This window comes from Scleropages formosus, chromosome 25 (genome assembly GCF_900964775.1).
Source record: "Scleropages formosus chromosome 25, fSclFor1.1, whole genome shotgun sequence".
In the NCBI taxonomy this organism is placed as follows: domain Eukaryota; kingdom Metazoa; phylum Chordata; class Actinopteri; order Osteoglossiformes; family Osteoglossidae; genus Scleropages; species Scleropages formosus.
In genome coordinates this window covers 13,928,450-13,949,398 of record NC_041830.1, presented here as the reverse complement: position 1 = coordinate 13,949,398, position 20,949 = coordinate 13,928,450, and the positions used below count along the sequence as shown (strand labels likewise).

Genomic DNA, 20,949 nt, shown 5'->3' with positions numbered 1-20,949 from the left:
AAGTTAAGAAAAGTTTCAAACTGAAAAGTGCTGCAATACAAAACTGATATAAAAATGTCTGAAAGGACCTCTTTACAAAGGAGAACAAAACCCAAAGGCCATCAGCTGTAACCCCCGGTTCTGTCAGAAAAAAAAACATAATTATAGCCGTTGCCTGTAAGATGATTTAGTTACTGTATTATCTGCTAAAATGAGAGCAGCTGGACGGCCGCGCTCCCTCAAGTTTATTCGTCCAAAAGACTTGAAAAGTCATTTGGCAAATCCGCCGCTTTAACCCTGCGAAGATACTTGAACACTTTACTGCCACAACATAAACTAAAAGACAGTCTGATAAACATTTGATTTGCACTGTAACATTTGGCACGGGATTTTTTTTTTTGAATTTTGCGATTACAAAATATAGTTACTGAGCCACAAATCAGACTAAACCAGTTTTGCACGAGGAGAACCGAAGACACATGGGGATGGTGACAGGCACACACATTCTCGCCCCACACACCACTTTTTTTCTCCAAACCTAAAATTATATTTTTACTGACGAGCTCGTCTTCCTCCCCGTCCACGAAGAAGCACGCGCACGCACGTGAACCGAACTGGGTCCCAATTAAGTTCATTTCCTGATTAATTTCCACGTCTAACTATGTAACATATGTGACACATGTGACCGTGGTGTTTACAGGTCTCCGCTGAGCCGCGTTCTGTCACCAGACGCCGCACATTTACCGCAGTTTTTAACCGAAAACACTCGACGCGACGTCGTCACTCAGGCGTTTGCCTGCTAGTCTGTGCCCTCGCGGTAACTTTCTCGAGCCGTGGCAAAGCGCGCGGACTGCTGCGGCTCTTGTTCCGCCGCTCGTCCCGCCCTTTTCACAGCGCTAACTTCGGGTCACACGGAGCTCGCGGATCATGTGCAAACAGGCGACGACGATGGCGAAGAATATGGTGAAGAAGACCGAGGAGAGGAGGAGAATAAAGGCGGTCTGCTTGTTACCTGAGTGAGACAGAGAGGAGAATACATCATGGTGTAGCTCAACGATTCGGAGACTCGAACACTCTCAAAAAGTTACTGAATCACGGTCAGCCCGGCGGATCATCATCACCACCACCAGCAGCACCACCAGCATCATCATCATCATCATCATCGCCGTCTTCGTCAAAGTCATCATCGTCATGCCCGCGTGGCGCTTCGCTTGTCCGTGGAATTCTGAGCGGTGATGCAAAAATATAAAAGTACAAATGGAGAGGGGAACACTTCAAAAAATCTGCAGGACTCGGAGTGAGAGGTGGTGGAAAACGCGGCCCATTTCGGACAAGGGCGCGCGGAGGGATGAAGGGATGGGAGTGAAAGAGTGAAAGAATGGGAAAATGAGAAGAGGAAAAGAGGGAGGAATTGAGTGACGTTATGAAAATAGCCCGTCCCAGAAAAAAAAGACGCTTAAAGATGCAGTATGTCCGAATTCCAGCGAGCGGGGGGGTTGGGGGGGGGTCTCCGCTGTGAGAGTCGTTGAACTGCGCGCTCGACTCCTTCACCCGCAGATCAGGCGCGACGTCCAACCGTTTCGCGGAGAATAAACAAAAACAAAACAAAAATGCGGTCACTTCCCCCTCCCTTCGTGCCAGAGCACGGGCGCGATCTTTCTCTCTTCTGTGCGGTTGGGACGGACAACCGACTTCTCTCTTGCACACTTCTGCTGAGACAAAAAAAAAAAAGAAAACAAATTCCACGAGACGCACGGACGTGGAACGCGAAGCCCCCCAGCCACGCCGGGGGAGTCTTAGGAAGTGGCGAGTCTCGCGCCGGCCTGCGCCGCTCTGCAGGCGCGTGGGCTGCTGAAGAGCAGTGACGTTTTACTGTACGGCACCACAGCGCGCGGGGAAGCGCGTGCAAATGTGGTGGCGGTGGGGTGGGGAGAGAGGGGGGGGTGGTGGCAAATGACACTGACGACTCTACGTGTCGACTGGGGCGCCAATGATATTAGAATAGTGCAGATGTGAGTCTGTTAAATAGAATATCTAAATGAACAATAATATTTGACAACCGGCTGATCTACGTATGGTAATGATATGCTCGGTTTTCAAAACAAACTGAAATTCCATGATACAATATTTTATAATTGACGCATTATGCGTTGTAATATTATACCTTATATTATTATTATGAATATTATTGTATAGGTAATATTCGCCTACTTTTAGAGTTTAAACTGCTACAAAAGCTGGCTGTTGATCACTTTTAATATTGAAATTATTTTAAATGTGTTGCGTCTTCAAGAATCCAGTGGAAAGTCTATTTAAACACTTAAATAAATGAATGTAAGTGAATAAAGCATCTGCTAAAATAAAACTTTGAGGTGTATCCCAAAGTTCCAGCTCCATATTTATTGCTCTAATATTAAGTTAAATAACTTAAGTAAATGAGAAAAAGAAGTTCAATAATCAAAACATTTTCAGTATGGAAAGTAAATACACACTCCACATTTACACTGAAAAGTTCAACTTAGGGTTTGATAATGTAAAATTATACAGTACAGTCATAAGTTTTGTTCTAAATCAAATTTATGGAGTTTAATATATATATATAAATACAGGAGTTAAAAATACAGAAACTATTGTTAAACATATAGAAAACCTCTTTTTCTCTCTCCTTTCTTCTGTATCATAATGAACATTCTTTTAAAGTTATTTTTCATTTGTTTCCGACCGGGAAACAGTTTCTAAATGAAACAGGGTTTAAGCTCCTTTAGTTAATTTAGGAAACCAAAGTCAGACTTTTTCATTCATTTTTATTTATTGAGTTAATTTATAATTGTACCCAGAACAACCAGACTTTTTACTTGACAACTTGACGAAATCTGAGATCACTTTGGGACGATAATGGCCTTTTGTTTTGGTGAGTACGTTTTAAATATTGATATTTTATTATTAAGGTATGGAACTGTGTTTTTACCCTAATTGCCTCTGCTACGTCCCACTTTTCCTCACTGCTTGGTTAAAGTGGTCGGCGCGGCGCGAGGAGCTCCCGCGCACTCCACTGTAGGGGGGTGGGGGTGGGGGTGCACCGCCCCACTGCCCCCAAATGTGAAACGCACCGAGCGGCGGACGGCCCGGGTTCGAGCAGCGCGGCTCCGCTCCACGGAGCGCCCCTCCCGGCCTCCCGCTCCACTCCACACCGGAGGAGCTGCGGCCATTTTCTGCTGCAGCTGCACCCGCTGTTGCAGCTTCCAAACCCGGCCTGCAGGGTCCCGTGGCCACTTCAATAAACATTATTGATCATGTGCGAGAGAACTGATCGTGTTTGTGGACACTGATGAACGTGTACAACAGTGTGAACAAAAATAAAACAAAACAAGCAGCCCTGGCTCCTCGACGATTTCGCCATTTATATGTTTCCTAACCCTTTTTCCAACACCATCCTCGCGCTTTTTGGCCGAGAATCAGCGTCGAGAAGCGAAGTGCGGGGCGGGGGGAGGGGGGGGGGTACATGGTAGGGGGCGCGAGACGGGGAAGGGGGAAACTCCTCGAGCCGCACCGTTTCGCGCCGCTCCGCTCTCCTTTCGCGGGTAAAGACGGCTCTCGCGACCGCTCTCGCGCCACAAAGGACACCGAAGGGATGGAAGCGGCTCGTGTACACGCAGAGCACGTACCATGGCGGCGAATAGAGCGCCAGTGTCCGGAGAGAGCTGTCGGACGGACGGCGGCGGGGTCCCGCGGCTCAGCGCCTCCTCATCCGCTCCCGTTTCTCCAGCTTTTATATAAAATCCATTTTTTTTTTCTGTGCGTATATCTTCGTCGAGAAACAATCCTTGGCGATGCGGACGGCGGGCGAGAGGGGAAAGAGAATCGGGTCCGGTGTGAGACGTAGTAGAGCTCAGTCAGTCTGAGGCGAACCGCCGCTTCCAGGAGGTTCTGTAACAGTAATAAAAACACACGGCGCTGACGACGTTCATGTCGTGCGGAGTGTGTGCCAGCCGGCAGTGTGAGCAAGGAGCCCTAACGGTCCTCCGCCGCTCTCTGACGCGGTCCGCTCTCTCCCCTTCGTCCCTCAGGCTGCGGCTCATCCTCGGGCCTCCGACATCCCGGCACCGCTGAGCTCATCTCCCCGTCCGTCCATCCGTCATCTCCCCGCGCGTGTCTCTCCCTCTCACTTCTGCCCTCGTCCCTCTGTCATCCTCCCCTTGTGCCGCTCTGCTGCTCGCCTCTCCTCTCCTCTCCTCTTCTCTTATCTTCTCTCCTTTCCTTTCCTTCCCTTTTCTCTCCTACACGTCCACGCGCACGGCCCCGGGGGTCTCGCGACCGTCTGGAGGAGATGAAGCACAGACCGAGGTGTGTGTGCGCGCGCTCGTGTGTGTGTGTCAGTGAGCCCGTGCCAGTGCGCGCGCGTGCTTTTGTGTGTATGTGTGTGTGTGCGTGAATGCGAGCGTGTTGGTGTTGCGCTTGAAGGTGCGCTTCACCTCAACGAAAAGGCACTAACAGCGAGGACCGGAGGCGATGAGGGAAACGCGTTAAATCCACTTCGCATTGAGGTGAATGAACGTGTCTGTCGCTCCCAGGTAACGCCGGGCGCTCGCGCTCCATGGGACACTGTGACTGTTACACGAGGAAAAGCGAGAGAAAGTGTTTCTCTTTTATCCCTCCGAGGTGAGACGGTCGATACCTGTTAGTGTCACGCGCCGACCCCTCCCCACGCGCTCCCACCTATAGCCTATCGCGTGTCGATTGCACGCAGTTCTCCTCCCCGGGGGGGATTTTTTAAAGCAGGTCCTGCGACACCTGCGCGGTTCGTGGTGGGTGTGTGCGTCGAGCGCAGAGCGCTTCCGGCCCCAAACCTTAATTACGCCTTAATTAATGCTTAATTAAACATTATAATTTCCATCTGCACCGAGGCCGGAAGGAGGGCCGCTCTGCAAACATAGCTGTCCCAAGAGACCGACTTTAAGATCATGTGTTACAATGTGGGAAATCGTAAACGGACAGGAAAAACAACACGGGTTCACGTTCGCCTCCGGATACACACCTATATTTTTTAACATACAAACTGAAAATGTAGTCCTTTTCCACCGAATAAAGTGATTAAAAGAAAGGCGTCACCTCTGATAGTGTTTAGAATGATAACTAAAACAAAATTTCAGCCTTTACGTAAGCACAAAAATAATACTAGTAGCTCATAAGATGTAGTTTATATTTTACTGGTTAATTTACTTAATTATATAATTGTAATATTTTATATGTCACATATGTGTCAAACTCGAAACAAACACCGAAACAGAACAGTCATTCGAGGACTTATTTCTGATTTTTCTGACTTATCTGAAGAAAATGTCCTCCATGCAAAGTGAAAATCGAGTTATTTTACTTGCGTTGGGTGGTAACTGCACTGGGACGACTTTTCTGCTGGACTCGGAGGAGGAAGAGAATATTGCAAGTTGATTTAAAAAACTGTGCGCATGCAAAGAGCAGAGAGTAAGATTAAATGTATTTTTTGCATTAAACTTTCTTTCTGCTCTCCCGATCAAGTATGTGGTTCATTTGGCTGCATAAACTGGCCTACAATTTGAAACAGACATATTATTGACGAAAAATACTGGAATATGTTGGTCCGCTCCAGAAATCTCATAAGACATTTTCTGCCAAGATCTAATAAAAACAGTTTAAAGGTCTCCGTCAAAAATGTATATTAAAAAACTGTTCAGGCATACGAACGAACTGCAGTGAAAACAGTTGGCTTTTGTTAATTTTATTGATTGAATGTCACATTTTTAATGAGCGCAGGACATTTTTAAAAAAATTAATAGTAAAAGTGACAAATAATTAAAAAAAATTCTTACACCCCAAGGCCAAATGTGCGAATTTTAAAACTGCAAAATGCTGTCCGGCTTTTCAATGTTTTTAAAAGTTTAATTATAATGTTTTTAAAAGTTTTTTTTAATAATGTTGAGCAATGCTGTCATTGGAACTTCACCCAGAGGAATGGAATGAAAAACAGTTTTCTTCTTCAATATATATCCTATAATAAGTATCATTGTCCAGAAGCATTTCTACTTGCGGTCAGAGACATCGCCCAATAGAGCTTAATTTTAAATATTTCAAACTTAACAGCTACAGCACTTTTTATATAAAACAATGAACATAAACACTGAACTCAATCTTGAGTAAATTGCGGTGTCCTGTAATAACAATTTTTTTTTTAGCTGTCATTTTTTTCGTCTAAGAAAGTCTGATTTATTTTCCCTCACCCGCTGTTGTACCTCATTAATAAAGTAAGGAATATAAACGCGTTCCGACAGCTGTCACTCAGTAGCACATGATCCGCTAAGACTGTAACGTTAGAAACGGCTCATTTTATCTTACCTAATAGTCGTTCATTATTCAAGACATACTACTGTAAAAACTTCGCATCGCTTCCAAAACTCAGCTCCCGACAAACGTTCATTTATTAATGGTTAATCTGTTACTCTAAACATTCGTGGAAAAAAAAACAACTGATATTTTGCGCCCGAATGTGAATTATTATGGAATATCTCTAATATCCAGGAACAGAATTAATTACAACGGTTTGTAATGAAACGGCGAGCACATATTTCATTGGTCAAAAATGCAATAAAACAAAACAAAAAAAAACTGACTTTAGTAACATTACTAACATCCCTCAGGTTATAAAGTCATTTTCAACGTTTTTGCAATTTAACACATACTTCCCAGTGCTGCTTTGCAGAAAGGTCTTCATGGGTTAAGTGTGTCTAAATGTTGCATTAAGAAGTGTTTCCTTCCCCTTGTTAGCTTTCCACTTGGTCCAGCGGCACTATTTATTTAATTATAATTATTTACAACTGTGAAATTAACCCTTTGCACCGTCCTTAGCTCTTATATTACGAATTCAGAACCTAGAATAGAAAAAAATGGTAAGATGTGTTACAACACACTTATTTAATTCTCCACTAAATAAATATTTAGGTTCAGATGCAGCTCTTCGATTTAAATTAATTTTGGCAGGTCTGGTCTTCAAAGGAGGCCTAAATCAGCCACAGGAAAAAGTGAATAACACTCTTAGAAAAACAGCACCTTCCTCTAAAATGTGTGATCGAAATGGAAATGTTTCACTGAACCCGTTTCGGGATGCGTTGTGGATTCACGTCAGCAGATTCGGGGTGTTCGGGGAACAGGGTGGGCCCCTCGCAGGGTCCTGCTTGGAAAATCAATTACAATAACGTTCGTTTTAGTGAATTAAACTTCACAGGAGTTTCACCGAGATGAGAGAGTTAGGGTTAACCTCAAACAGTCAGGAGAGAAACCCAGGCAAATTTCTCTGTATGGAATGAAAAAACAATGGATAGAAATGGTGTGGGCAATAACCTGCCATGATTTTCTCGTACGGTTTTCTCTTGGGCGGAAGCGGCGGAGAAGTGCCCCCTCGCTGCCGGATCGCGGCCCCTGCGCCGCGGCCTGGAGCGGCACGGAGCGAGGGGTCGCCGCACAGCCGCTGCGGCCAAACACCCCGCAGTCACCCGAGGAGCTGATTCACCGCATACGGTGTGTTTGCACTGTTCATGTGTCCACACAGTGTCTCAGATGAGCAGGTGGACCTTCAGCGTGTTTAATATCGCAGCGCGTGCCAAGGAGACGCTCGGAAGGAGCTCTACGAAATCCAAGAAACAGGGACTTCCACAGGCAAGTTATTGGCAAAGATGAGCACGTTTTAAATGTGAAAATGCGAATTCATAAGCCTTTTCACGGCCAGAAACATCCGACAGCGCGGCCCTTTCATAACAAACCAAAAAGTGACAGTTATTTGTTATTCAAATGCAATCTATTCCAGAGGGTAAATGATTAAGGAAACCTATAAGTGGCCATGGCACAATTTATAAGGGATTTTAATTTTAAGTTCTTCATATGACTTGTAGCAGAAGTAAATGGAGACACACACACACACACACTTTCTGAACCGCTTGTCCCTTACGGGGTCACGGGGAACCGGAGCCTACCCGGCAACACAGGGCGTAAGGCCGGAGAGGGAAGGGGACACACCCAGGACGGGACGCCAGTCCGCCACAAGGCACCCCAAGCGGGACTTGAACCCCAGACCCACCGGAGAGCAGGACTGCAGTCTAACCCACTGCGCCACCGCACCCCCTAAATGGAGACATAACACTGTAAAAAATTCTACATGAAGTGTTATATTAACACTGTAAAAATGGTGATTTTATTTGTTGATTGTTGTGAAAGTTCAAATTGTGTTTGTAATAAAGTGTTTTCCTTTGCACCGGTGTACCCAGAGCTACTGCACCTGCACACAAGTACATCCCTGTTGTGGGATTTCGGAACTGTGGGGGGTCTCGGAGATGCCCTCAGTAAAATGGGCACGGGCGACACCTTGGCACACGCTGTCCGGCCCCGTAACCCCGCGTCACCTTTTGTAAGGTGTCCCTCCAGAGGCCCCGGGGAGGGGGGGGGTTGTCAATTTGCTGCCGCTCTGCTTCTTGGGCTGCCGGTGAAGAACACACCTGGTTTTGCGTGGTTGTTTTTCCCGTCTCCATGGAAATCAGGTTTATCGCAGGATACGGTTAAGGTTCAACACAGGCCTTTCGCGGTGCCGTCGGCATCCCGAAAAAAGCTCCTGTTTTATTTCCAGCTCCTTTTCAAGTGCCTGTTTAAGCCACAGACCATAAAAGCTATTTAAGAGCTACTAGTGATTACTCATTACCAGCTTAGTAAACAAGAGGTGAAAGTACACGATTGTTCGGGAAGTGTTTCTGATAGCGCGGTGATGCCGGTGCTAAGAAGGTAACGAGGCTTACATCTCGGTTGTGACGATCTGCTTTCGTGTTTGTGAACATGTTCTAATTGACCAATGAAAAGAAACAAAACACAGTCCAAACCCTGGCACGGGGAGGCTACGGGAAAAAAAGAACTCGAACCATTTGCAGCGTGGCGAGGCCACGTCTTCGCTCCCGCGTTTACGAACAAGGGCCGGGGTGGGGTGTGTGCGCGCGCACGCACTCGGCTTTTTGCAGCCAGGAGCACAGCGTTCTGGGCAAGAATGCAGCGCCATTGTTTCCTGACGCAAGGGGAACATTCCTGCCCAGCAGCCGGAGGCTCGCCCGGGCGCCCTCGGGTTCAAGGCAGCTGGCACCGACCGCGCAACAACGCTGCCTGGAAGGGGCTCGGAAGGTGCGACTTTGGACTTGTGGTGCCAGGATCCCTGGGCAAGAGGGGGGTGGCGCTAAAATGGCCAGTTTCCGCAGCCAGGGCAGCCGCATGTCCCAACAGAAGCGGAAACACACCCCTGAACCTGATCAGCGTTACACTGTAGCGCTTGTGGCTCGCGATGCGGCGACAATGAGGTCGGCGACTTCAGACACATCGAGAGAAGATTCTCGCCAAAAGACGGCAACGCTTGGTAAAGGTGAGGTGAGGAAAGAGAGGAAGACGATAACGACGGGTGTCACCCCATGAATGGATTCGATATCGCCGACAGCGGACACACCCCTTTCAACGCTGAGGACGCAAAGGGAGGAGGGAACATTCCGGAAGGACTCTACGTGCAGCGTGCTGTCGCCAAGACAGCAGTTGTCCGAGCCTCCGACAGCAGCAGTGTTCAAACGCCTGTACGGTTCCTGCGGCGATCGGAGTAAATGCTCCCAAGAAGTGCATTTGCTCCCGTTCGGTCTCTGCAGGACCGTTTTCCTCCCCTTCCATCCCCCATTATTACCTTCGATCTCTTTAAACGCTTTTTATGGTCAGTTACGCAGTCGCTAAAAAGGAGAAGCACCTTAGCTCGTGCGCTGCAGAGCCAGAGTGTGTGCCGGCGAGCACTCAGCGTGGCGTCACCCGAGCGCCAACGGCCTGCCGTCGTTTCGGAGGAGATCTGGCCCGACGGCATTCGGGCGGAACCAGGCCGCGCACGCGGCTAATGGGAACCATCTTCTCGTGCCCAAAAACAACAACAAAGTGCACGCACTCGCCAACGCCACTGTAAACGTCGATTAAATAATTGCGAGGCTCCCCTCCTCTTTTCTGGCGGCTACTGGGGCAAAATAAACACAATTAGCGGATGCCCGAACAGCTACGGGACGTCGACCGCAAGAAGAGCGCATCTGGAGGATTACGGTGCGGTTAGCGGCCTCGGCTTCTGCTGAAGCGCCGGGGAAAAAAATGTGCATTTCACCGGCGGACGGAGATAGAGGTGCAGACACGTGAACGGCGAAGTACGGTCATCAGTCCTGTAGCGCATCGCACAAGCAGCTGTGTACAGAATGGGTCGAGAGTACGGTACGTAGCGGAAGTCGACGGAGATCAGGAGAGAAGCCGCGTCGAGAGCCTTCCAGAAAGGGAAGAGGGACTTCTGGAGACGTCCCCCCTGGAATCGCGACAAAAGTCCGACAGCGCGGTGCCGTTCTGTGCGAGGCGGAGCCGCGCCGTGGGAGGGCTGCTTCACAGTAGAGCCGTCCAGGGTCAGCAGATGGTCGCAGGCCCTCGGATCGGCGCTCCGGGACGGACTGCTGGCAGCTGGACGTTCTGGACGGCGTCCCGACACGAGACGCGGGGCAGCAGGTGCGAGCCAAGCCTCTGCTGGCAGCGGTGCTCACCGATGGAACCCGGTCCGCTGCGTCCGGTCCCATCCCGTCCCGGGGCCAGGGGCCATCCCTTCTGGCCAGATGCACGTCAGACATGGTTCAGGAGCTGCGCCAAGAGCGTGTTGTCAAACCCCCAACAGAAACGGGCGCTCACGAACGGGCCGGAGGGCAGCGTCCCGCTTATACGCTCCAGGCGCCAACCCAGGAGGACGTGCGGCTCCGCAGACGGGCCAAGCGGGTCCGTCGCGAGAGGACAGTTGACAGCCGATGTCGCTCCCTGCTGCCCCCTACAGGACAAGTGCAGAGCGGGTTAAAACGCAGAGGTCCCCGCTGCGAGACTTCACCGGCAGACGATATTTCGGGAAGAGCTCATCGATTTCTGTTCTTGTAATAAATCGAGTGCGAGGCCCTAAAACGAAACACAGTCTTTTGTGGACGGCACTAGGTTTAATTTTATCTCACCACATTCTCCACGGCTCTGTGAAGACGCCTTTACACGAGCTGGGGGTTAAAGAGCCCACGGGTCGCTGGCCCGGGCGTTAGGTCACTTTTCACATCTGTAATACAGAGCCAGCAAGTTCGCTGCAAAAAGGTGTTTTCTGCCGCTCAACAGAAGCGAGAGAAAGCGTGAATAAAAACGTGAAGGAGCGGATTTAAGTTCCCCTCGGCCACTCGGAAACGCCTTAGTCATCTCGTCGTGGCCGGGATCGCACCGGGAGCATCGGCATAATGTGGGGGCTTCATTTATCATAAATCGGCGTCGCCCTGAACTAATGGCTGTAAGAAAACAATTAACAGCCACTTATTTGGCTCATTTGGTGCAAAACAGATCCAGGGGTCTCATTAGCAATGGGTGCGTTACGTTGCGTCCACTTCTCATCACGCCCCGGACGAAAAGGGGAAATCTTGGAATAAAGTCCATGGACTAAATATTCCGTCTGAATGTAAAGTTAATATTAATACGAGCTGGTGTGGCTTTCACAGTGGAGAGCGTCCAGGGCGCACAGGTTCATCTCTGACTGGGGTCATTTATGTTAGTGAAAATGACACACACACAGGTCTGGATGAGGCCTTAGCTGCACGCTTGGCAACCCGGAAAGTCCCGGAAGGTCTGAGATGATGCCGTACCGAACGCGTGCCGCACCTTTCGCCTGTTGCGTGTGTGATGCGTGTGATGGCGCTTCCTGCGGCTCCTCGGCTCATTCGTAACTCAGAGCGCGGTGACCCCCCGTGAAACAGCTGCACGGATCAGGGAACTTCGGGCAAATTCATCTTTTCCCGTTTCCACAGCGGCCCGCTCGAGCGCCACTTGGAGTATATTTGCGCGAACCGCGTTTCATGCGGGACCATTAATCCCATCTGAAGAATAAAAATGAAAAACAGCGGAGGAGAACAAATTAAAGAGCGGCCGCGTGTTCGTCCTTTGACCACGTAGGAAAACGCAGCATAAATAACAGGGCCGCGTTTCCGCTCCTCTTATTATTCCTGCGTGCAGGTTTTCCTATTTTCTGCCCTGGAGCGCGTGCCGCCAGGAAGCCGGGAGCCGGAATCCAAGCCGCCGAAACATCCGTGTCGACACGCAAGCGGACGACGCCATTTAGGGGGGTCCGTTCGCACGGCCGGCGCGGTTTCCCTCGCTCCTGCAAAACCATGGTATCCTCACCCACATCCGTACCACTCAGGCTGTAGCGCTGGACCCTAAGCCTAAAACCCTAAGTATATAACTATAGAACCCTAAGTATATTACTATATAACCCTAACCCTATTATGTTAACTATATAACCTTAACTATATAACCCTAACCGTATAACTCTATTATCTGAACTATATAACAGTAACTATAACCATAATTGTAACCCTAACAATAACCCCGACCCTAACCGTAACTGAGCAAATGTCCAAATTAGTTTTGACAATTAAAAAAAGTGATTAATCCGCAGAGGTTAGAATGAACAAGCAGAGTGACGAGCGAACGAGTAAAAGCTCTTGAAGCGAAGCGCAAACAGAGCGGGAAACGCGCAGCGCCTGCGGTACAATGAATTAGCGCCGCGCGGTGCCGTCGCGCCATCTAGTGGCAGCAAAAGTCACTGACCGACTGACCGGGCTTTTAACTGCTGCTCCCTCTGAGAACTCTGCTTTTTTTTTTTTTCTTTCAAATTTTGTTTTTACTCTTTACCACGTTAGGCTGGAACTCGGCCCAAATATAACGGGTTACTGTACAAGAGAAAACCTCTACAATGGTTTATGAAAATAATATCCTTTTCCATACAGCACACTCCTTACTCCCTATTTACATTTTTCGCTCATTATGCTGCCTTTTTAGTGCCGTCGCAGGTATTTTATTTACTCTGTTCCTTACCCCTCTATTCTACTATGTTCCACTCCTGCAATCTCTCTCTCACACACACACACACACACACACACACACACACCATACTTCTTCCAGAACAAAACCAGAAAGTGAATATATACTTCCTATCAGGCCTCCGAAACGAAACACGCCGCACAGCCCCAGGAACTGCTTCCGGAAAGTTCCTCCAGCGGGGAGAAAGAGAGACCAGCAGGACACACAGGATTTTGGGTCACGCTATGTGGACGCGTCCTCCTAGACCTGCCCCTTCCCACCCCGCCGCTGGACGCTCCGTGACGTGTCCGGACGGGGACAAATCCCTCAGCTAATCCCAGAGGTCCGTCAGAAGGGAGAACGGACGAAGGCTCGCCGCAATCTCATCACGGCGGATAAGGACTTCCTTTTTTTTAATTGCGCTCAGACCCTCAGCTAATGCAGGACAGCAGAGGATGTTCTCAGCACAGAGCAGCGGCGCAACCTGTGGAAACACGCCATCTGATTTGCATATTCCCAAAGCGCAGTTGCAGCGATCCGAACAGCAGGGGGCGTAGCGTTTAACGCACTTTCCCCATTCCAAGGACGCTTCTCATGCCGCTCATCCCAGCCCATCAGAACCATAACAGGAATGGATGACATACAAATAGAAATCGGAATTTGCACAAATGAAGTGACCTCTATACTGTATGTGCACCGTAGTAAATGAGGTCATAAATGTACACTGCATTACCAGCAGCAGCTCCGCTCTGCGAATATTTCTTCTCAGAAATGCTTTGAGGAGGAGCTAAAGGAACTAAAGGAGGTGATCTGCACAAAGCAACACCCCCCCCCCCAGCCCCCTGCCCCCCACATACAGCACAAAAAGATAAAATTTGCAGAGCTACACAATTTTACTGCAGACACATTGCTCTGGTTTCCTCCCACAGTCCATAGACACGTGTTTCGGGTGAACAGGTGACTCCAAATTGCTGTGTGTGTGTGTGTGTGTGTGTGTGTGTGTGTGTGTGTGTGTGATTGCCCCGTGACGGACAGGAGTCCTGTCCAGGGTGCACTCTCTCACACCCTACGTTTCCGGGACAGACTCTGGACCTCCGAGACCCCGCAGCGGACAACTGGTCACTGAAACTGACCGAAGCAACGAACGGAGGCGACAGTCGCTCGGCGTCACGGAAGAGGGACGCGGGGGCGAGCGGAGCGAGCGGCAGGCGGTGGGGATGCGCTGTGCCGCACAGATGGAGGAGGGAGGATTACGAGACTCCCCTCCATAATCGGAGCTCTGGAGCCGATCGGGGGCCTTTTCAGAGCCCCAGCGTTGTGTTAATTAGATGAGCGGCTTCCCTGAGGATGGCAGCTATAATGAGGTTTACTGCTGGAATCTTAACCCCGCCCCCACACACACACACACACACACCCTTCGGTGGCTCCTCCCTCTATTTTTACTATAATAACAATCTGATATTTTTACATTTCCTCACAAATTATACCATTTCTGTCATTTTTTTAAAATGATATAAATTTATTTTCATTTTTGCGTTTAAACACATAACGTATATTTGGCTCTGGAGAAAGGTGCCAGGAGTCCAAAGGGCTGACGGACGTGCCAGAGCGCTTCTCAACCGCGTGTGAACACGCTGACCGTACAAGTGTGCTAATTTTAGTCTCGCTCGCGGTTCTGGGAATGATTCACGCCGCTTTGCAGACGTCTGCAGGCACAGGCTGTGACCGCAGAGGCCCCGGGGAGCCCAGCCTCGCACCCCAACGGGACCCGTGGGCCCCTGCGCCGTTTGCAGCCGGTCCCCCTCCGCATCCGGCGAGCGCTTCCCTGCGGTCCAGGAACGTGCCGCCGACCCCCTGCGAACCGCACGCCCCGTCGAGCCGCGTTTCGCCTCCCCGGCCGGACCGGAGGAGCACGACTGCCTCGGTCTCGTTGCCGCGGCAGCGGCCCGACCCACCCCCATCCCCCATCCCCCCCTTCCTCGAACCTTCGGGACGGCCCAGAACCCAGATTGAGGCGGAGGCAAGGTCGCTTCCATCGGAGACGCCACGGTCTAGTTCACGACCGGAGAAAATAAGAAAAATACACATGGTGCGCCGAGGGCTCGCTTTGAACGGCCTGCTCAGGTCCTCATTTTCTCCTTTTTCCGGCGCCCGCGAAAGAGACCCTCATGGCCTCCAGTGACCTCACGCCTCGCGCTGGGAACCGCTAAATGTGAAAAGGCCTCGAGGCGTCCGCACGTCTCCGGTCTCTCGCAGGCGGCGAGGTCGAGGGGAACGTCCAGCGACCGGGGACACGCGTGTAATTGGAAAACGGCGCCTCCTCGTTCGGGAGAACGTGCCACTAATCCCCTCGGCCGCCGCCGCCGTCACCATCGCCATCGCGTGACGAAATCCTCCTTCCGAAGCCCTTTGGGATGAGTCCTCCTCACTGCAGCAGCGACACAATGAGGTCCGAGTGGGATTTCAGAGAGGAAAGCCAGAACGGAAGGGACTTTGCCGTGCTTTGTCAGTACTTGGCTGCTTGGGGAATGGAGGGGGGGGGGGGGGGGGGGAGTGGCAGCGAGGGCAAACGGAAGTCACCGCTCTCCTCGGTCTGAACTTCAAACCGTAGTCGAAACTCTCCGACCACAACACAGAGGGAGACGCGTCTCCTGCCCACCGGCGCCAGATGATCCCTGCCGGAGATGTGCAGCAGGAAGCCGCCGGTCACGCACACGCGCCGACACGTGCTTACGCGTTACCATGGCAACCCGGCATTCCTTTTGGCCGTGTCGGTGGACTCGGGCCCCAACCCCACCGCGACGTGTGTGTCTCGGCCACGGTGGAAAACACTCCTCGCTCTGACCGTGCGGCATGTGTCCGCCGCACGTCCAGCAGGAGGACGCCAGAGGATGGCGGGACGCTGCGTCCGTTACCTGCTCTCTGCCAACTAGGACGTGAGGAATCACCGGGGCGGCGCGGGGAAAGATGACGCACGTTAATATACAAATACCGAAGGACGGAGTAGCGGCTCTAGGAGGGAGGGACGCGTCGGCTAAACTAAGGAGCAGCGATACAATCGCTGAATGTGCCGCTACAGCACAGATATTATATTTAGCTGAATCGAGAGCCCTGATTGGCTGAGACTGGTGTTTTTGTGGAAGAGCTCGGCGGAAAGGCAGAGAGCGCCTTCGTTCACAGGGCGTGTTGGACAGAAACCTGGGTGGCCAGGGAAAGAGGAAAAGGTTGAGCCCAGCGCGCGCAAACACACACACACACACACGCACACACACACGAACAACTGAATAAACACGGACGCTCCGACAGGGAAAAGGGAGCCCTCCAGGCCACGGGGGGCCGACCGGAAGACCAAGCGGGAGACGGCGCGGCGTTCAAAGCGCACGGCGCCTCCCTCCGGGCCCAAACGGAGCTGCGCCTGCGGCCAGCTCTCCTAGTGCGGGAGGCGAATTAAAGAGCGGCTCCGGTCGTCTGCGCCCACGGGGGTCGGGGTCTGCGTTCCGGATCTTTCGTGGCCAAACGCAGGATAATCAGAAGGAGAATCGTTCGTACGCGAACGTTTGGACGACCCCGGTCAGAGCGCGCGTCTCTCCGAACCTCCGTGTGAGGGCTCCTTAACCGCTTCTGAACCGGGCCCCTTTAACAATGTGACGAGAGCCCAGGATCCCCATCCCCATCCCCATCCCCATCCCCCCCAGCCACCTACAGAAAAGTGTTCAATAAAGGTCGTACTGTAGTAAAGAGCGCTGTTTTCAGAGCCAAGACATCATGGTGCTCCTGAGGTCCACCCAGAGACCCCCATGGACCTCAGGAGAAGACCAATTGTTCTAAAATCTAGTATCGGTCGAATACCCGAGTCCACCTGGTGGAAACCATCCCCCCCCCCCGCCCCCCATGAGATGTTTGGAGAAGAAACTTGAGGAGGACATGAGGATCCGTCTCTCCTCGGCCCTCCTGCCCCCCTGCCCCCCTGCCCCAACGCCTCGGGTCCGAGAGCTGTAGGTCACCCGTGTCACTCCCATACAGGTGCTGCCCAGGTACCCTCACACGTCACTCTGGTACTGTATTGGTGCACATGTTCGTGCTCAATTTTATTAATTTGCTGAATTCAGTAGAAACAGAATAAAACAGGGTAAAAAGTCTGTTCCCTGTTCCAGTCGGTTCCATAAAACCTTTTAAAGGCCTCACAAAATAACGGACACCCCGGTGAACACCACCGATATCGATCCGTTTTGGTCCCCGGCCCCTGACAAGGTGTGACACTCCCGGGTGAGCATAATACATGCTATTAGTGTCGTCATCATCATCATCATCATCATCTTCAATCATCATCATCGTCGTCTGTGCCGATGGGACATTTTTGGGTCCATTATGTCCCACTATTGTCGTGTTTCATTTAATTTAACTAGATACTATATTTTACATTCTAGATTTTTATTACACCCCCCTACTTGAGCAATAAACCTCACACGAGCATCACTCGGCCGACATGTGCGCGCACGCACACACACACACAGAATCCACAATTAAGTTATTTTACCCTTGTGTTCTTGTCCTATTTTTTAATCAGCGCAACAGCGGTGGGCTTCGGCAGCGATCGGGGGCAGTCCGGCGACTTCGGAACATCCCACCGTCAGCAAACCCCGCAGGGTTCGAAGCGCGGGATGAACGCAAAGCGGCCGCTGCAACAACGCAGCCTTCGGAAACATAGCGAGCGCGAAGCGGAGCGCTGGCGGACGCGACTCGCTCTACCTTGGAGAGCTCAATAAAAATTAAATGCTTTTTTAAAATTATTTATTTTTCACAATTCGCGCACGAGCAAATTAACGGGCGGCCGGTGCGTCGCGGCCCTCCGCGCCATTAAAACACGCACCAGGCCCACTTCTTTCCAATCCCGTTAAGGACTCGGATTTTTACAGCTCCGGCTTTTTATGGCGACCGCAGGCGAGTCGCCGTGAGCCCTCAAAGGCATCTGAAGGATGAAGAAATATATAATTTTACGACGTTTCGTTTTTATTCTCCCCGTCCACGTCCGACGTTCCGGCGTTTCTAACGCAGAACGGCGACGGCGTTGTTCTATTGTGTCCGTTGCTCGTTTTTGGTTTTAAATAAGGTTTTAGCCCGACATACCGCACAGAGAGCATCTCATACAACCGAAGATGATGTACATGAGGAAGTAAAGTGTCCGTGGCCTTCGGGGGGGAAAAAACGGGTGATGACGTCTGTGTGACAGAGGCGCATTGAAAACTTGAAATATTAGGTCGTTTTTGAGCGATCTGTGCTTCTTGTGTGGCGACGAGCTGCTGATCAAATGGAAAAACTGGGAAAATTCAAGAGAAAAGTTGACCTCGATCGATCGATCGATCGACCGACCGACACTAAAAAGCTCTTTGGAAGTGACCTTGTGTGTCCCCTGCCGGACCGTCGACACATGAGATCAGAGAGATCGTAACGTTTAATTTGACATGAAGTGGCAGAACATCCCCCTCATCTCCACCGATCAGAGTTCCAAAAGAATGATGTAAGACGTCGAACCGCGATCGGCGCGTTAATCCCTCGAGGCCCCCCGCCCCAAAAACATTAACAGCTCCGAGTGTTGACATGTCCTGAGAAAGTAGCGCAAAGGCGCGTTCCAGCAGATTTCTGAAAATCAGATTCTCCGTACTTAGCGCTAAGAAGGTTTCAGCACAACTTCAGATTGAGGCACAGAGGGGCTCAGCGAAGGCCTCTTGCCAGAAACAGGAGATCATGGGAAAGCAGGGTAGATTTTACATCTTGCAGCACATGCAAAGCTGTAGTAAGTGGGCCACGGGTTACACTTATTCGTTTAGGGGACACTTTCCCCCTGAGCAACCAAGACCCTCGGTTTCGAACCCGCAAACTTCCGAGCCAAAGGCGGCGGCTCGTACCAACTATGCCACCAGCCGCATCCTTAAAAGAGACGCAGCGCGCCGCAGTGCCGGTGTGATTTTTGTCCCCCCCGTGTCATTCCATAAAGTAAATGCCTGCAGTTTAGAAGAGGACCAGGACTGCGATCAATTATGCCCCCGCTTGTGCACGCGCACCTCCGCTGTACGGCTGGGGGTTCAGACAGCGCCTGGTGCAGCTTGACGTGTGCCAGCAGACGGGATAACTGCTCCTCGAGCAGAACCAAACCAAACGACGCCCACGCGCTGCCGTTCCCCGACCCAATTGCCCAATTAGAGCCAACCGTATAATCAAGTATTGGAGGTCCGATTCCATGACGCAGTTCGGCGTCCTCGCGTGGCTCCGAAAAACCCCCTGGCGACGTCCAGAAGAGCCGCGCTGAGCGCGAGAGGCCGAGCGGAGGTGACGCGGCGGGGTGCCGCGAAATCCTGCCCCCGGCAGATCTCGCCGCTTCCGACGCCCCGTCCCACCTGTCCTCGCCCTACGGAGACGCGCACGCGGCTCCCCCGCTTCCTCCGCCGGGCCAGCCTGAGCGACGCGCACGGACGCCCATCCGAGCCTCTTTCGCACGCACGCCTGCGGGGAACGAGCGCGGAGGGGGAAACGTGCGGCATCTCAAGCCAGTTTATTTTAGACCGTTCAAAGCTGTGAAAATACACCAAGGGCCAGAAGGTTTTCCGGCATGAACGCGCACCCAGGCCCGGCGTGGGCTCTCGCCCCCGGGGCCAGCCGTAAACAGGCCGCCGCCTCCTCCTTCCACATGGGCCTCCAGCGGTCTTCGCCATGTGTTTACAGTCAGAGGACCGCAAGCCCACCCAGCGGCCGCCAAGAAACATCACTTAGCAACGCATGGAAGGCATTACACCTTCCCGAGGAGGCGCACGGCTGAACCGCGGGACTGCGGCGCCCTGCCGTTCCTTTCCAGCACCTCCGAGGAGACGCACATGTTTGCTGAAACCCATCAGAGCGGTGTGCGATACGGTCACGTGATCGTAGGCAACGGCACCTGACCCCACGCCGGTGCCAAAGTAGAGCTGTGGCGTCACAACAGAATCCTTCCACGCCTTCCGTCCCCTGCGGTGAGAGACCAGCCACCCCCCCCTCCTTGTCTCTCTCCAGCTTCTTGTAGTTGTCTATATCAAGTTCAACACTCTGGTTATGGCCAACAAGACCATCGATGGACCTGCTCCCTGATGCCTACAGGACCTGATCACTCGCTACACCCTAGTCAGACTGTTTTGCTACTCCACCCCTCCCTGCTTGGTGGTCCCACTCACAAGAGGTCCAAAATGAAAAGCAAAAAAGGTTCTCAGTTCTGGCCCCGCTGCAGTAGAATGATCTCCCTCTGCACCTCAGAACTGCTGAATCCCTCTCAACATTCCAGAAGGGTCTCAAAACTCTTTCACACTCACTTCTCCTCTGATCTTCTATGTGCTCAATACTCGTGTACTTTGTATTGAACAATTTCAATTAAAAAAACCCTACGGACAGTTACTCGTGTAATGTACAGTGCTTTATACCGTGGTACGTGACGCACTGACTGCACCTACTGGAGAATCGCGCGTCTGCGTCCGAACCTCGCTGAGTCCTAAGTGTAAAATGCATTTTTACCTTGTTTTCAGCGATGTACGTCGCTCTGGAGAAAAGTGTCTGGTGAACTTAGGAGTGAGAGGATAAATAAATGTAAGAAGAAATGCGTAAATGTAAGATCTGGAGGAAACAAAGAACTGCTGAACGTTTCCTGGATTTGTCATATCGATATCAAGTCTTTTTTTTTTTTTTTTTTTTTTTTTTGTTTTCAGTGGTTTTTATGTTCAAACATTTTAATGTTTTTAAATAAAGTCCACCGATAAAGGTGCAGACAGATTTCACTAAACATGGTGACAGCGGCTTGTCGTGGTTTTATAATATATTGGGATATGTTTTCATCTTTTTTTTTTTTATTGTTTGATCTCCTGTGGTTTTTATAGTCTGTCAAATGAAGCCGACACGTTTAGCTTCACATTTCACGTATGTGTCATTTAAATGAATTATGATGAATAAAAGAATGATGTTAAAGTGTGCATTCCAGGCGTCTGTGCTGCCGGACGCGTTTTAAACATTTTATTA

The 20,949-nt window shown here is 50.9% G+C and overlaps 1 protein-coding gene across 6 annotated transcripts in view; it reads right to left on the bottom strand.

Moving 5' to 3' along the window:
* Positions 1 to 5,040, bottom strand: part of nfic (nuclear factor I/C) — a 69,665-nt gene extending 64,625 nt beyond the window's left edge. For 3 of the 6 annotated variants that reach the window (XM_018731199.2, XM_018731201.2, XM_018731203.2), the window contains exon 1: positions 992 to 1,966. In XM_018731199.2, the coding sequence (XP_018586715.1) occupies positions 992 to 1,021 (30 nt within the window). In that variant the 5' untranslated portion in view covers positions 1,022 to 1,966. Of the gene's footprint in view, positions 1 to 991; positions 1,969 to 3,644 lie in introns of those variants that run through there. The other 3 variants (XM_018731198.2, XM_018731200.2, XM_018731197.2) reach the window with 3 other exon arrangements.
* Positions 5,041 to 20,949: the final 15,909 nt, after the last annotated feature.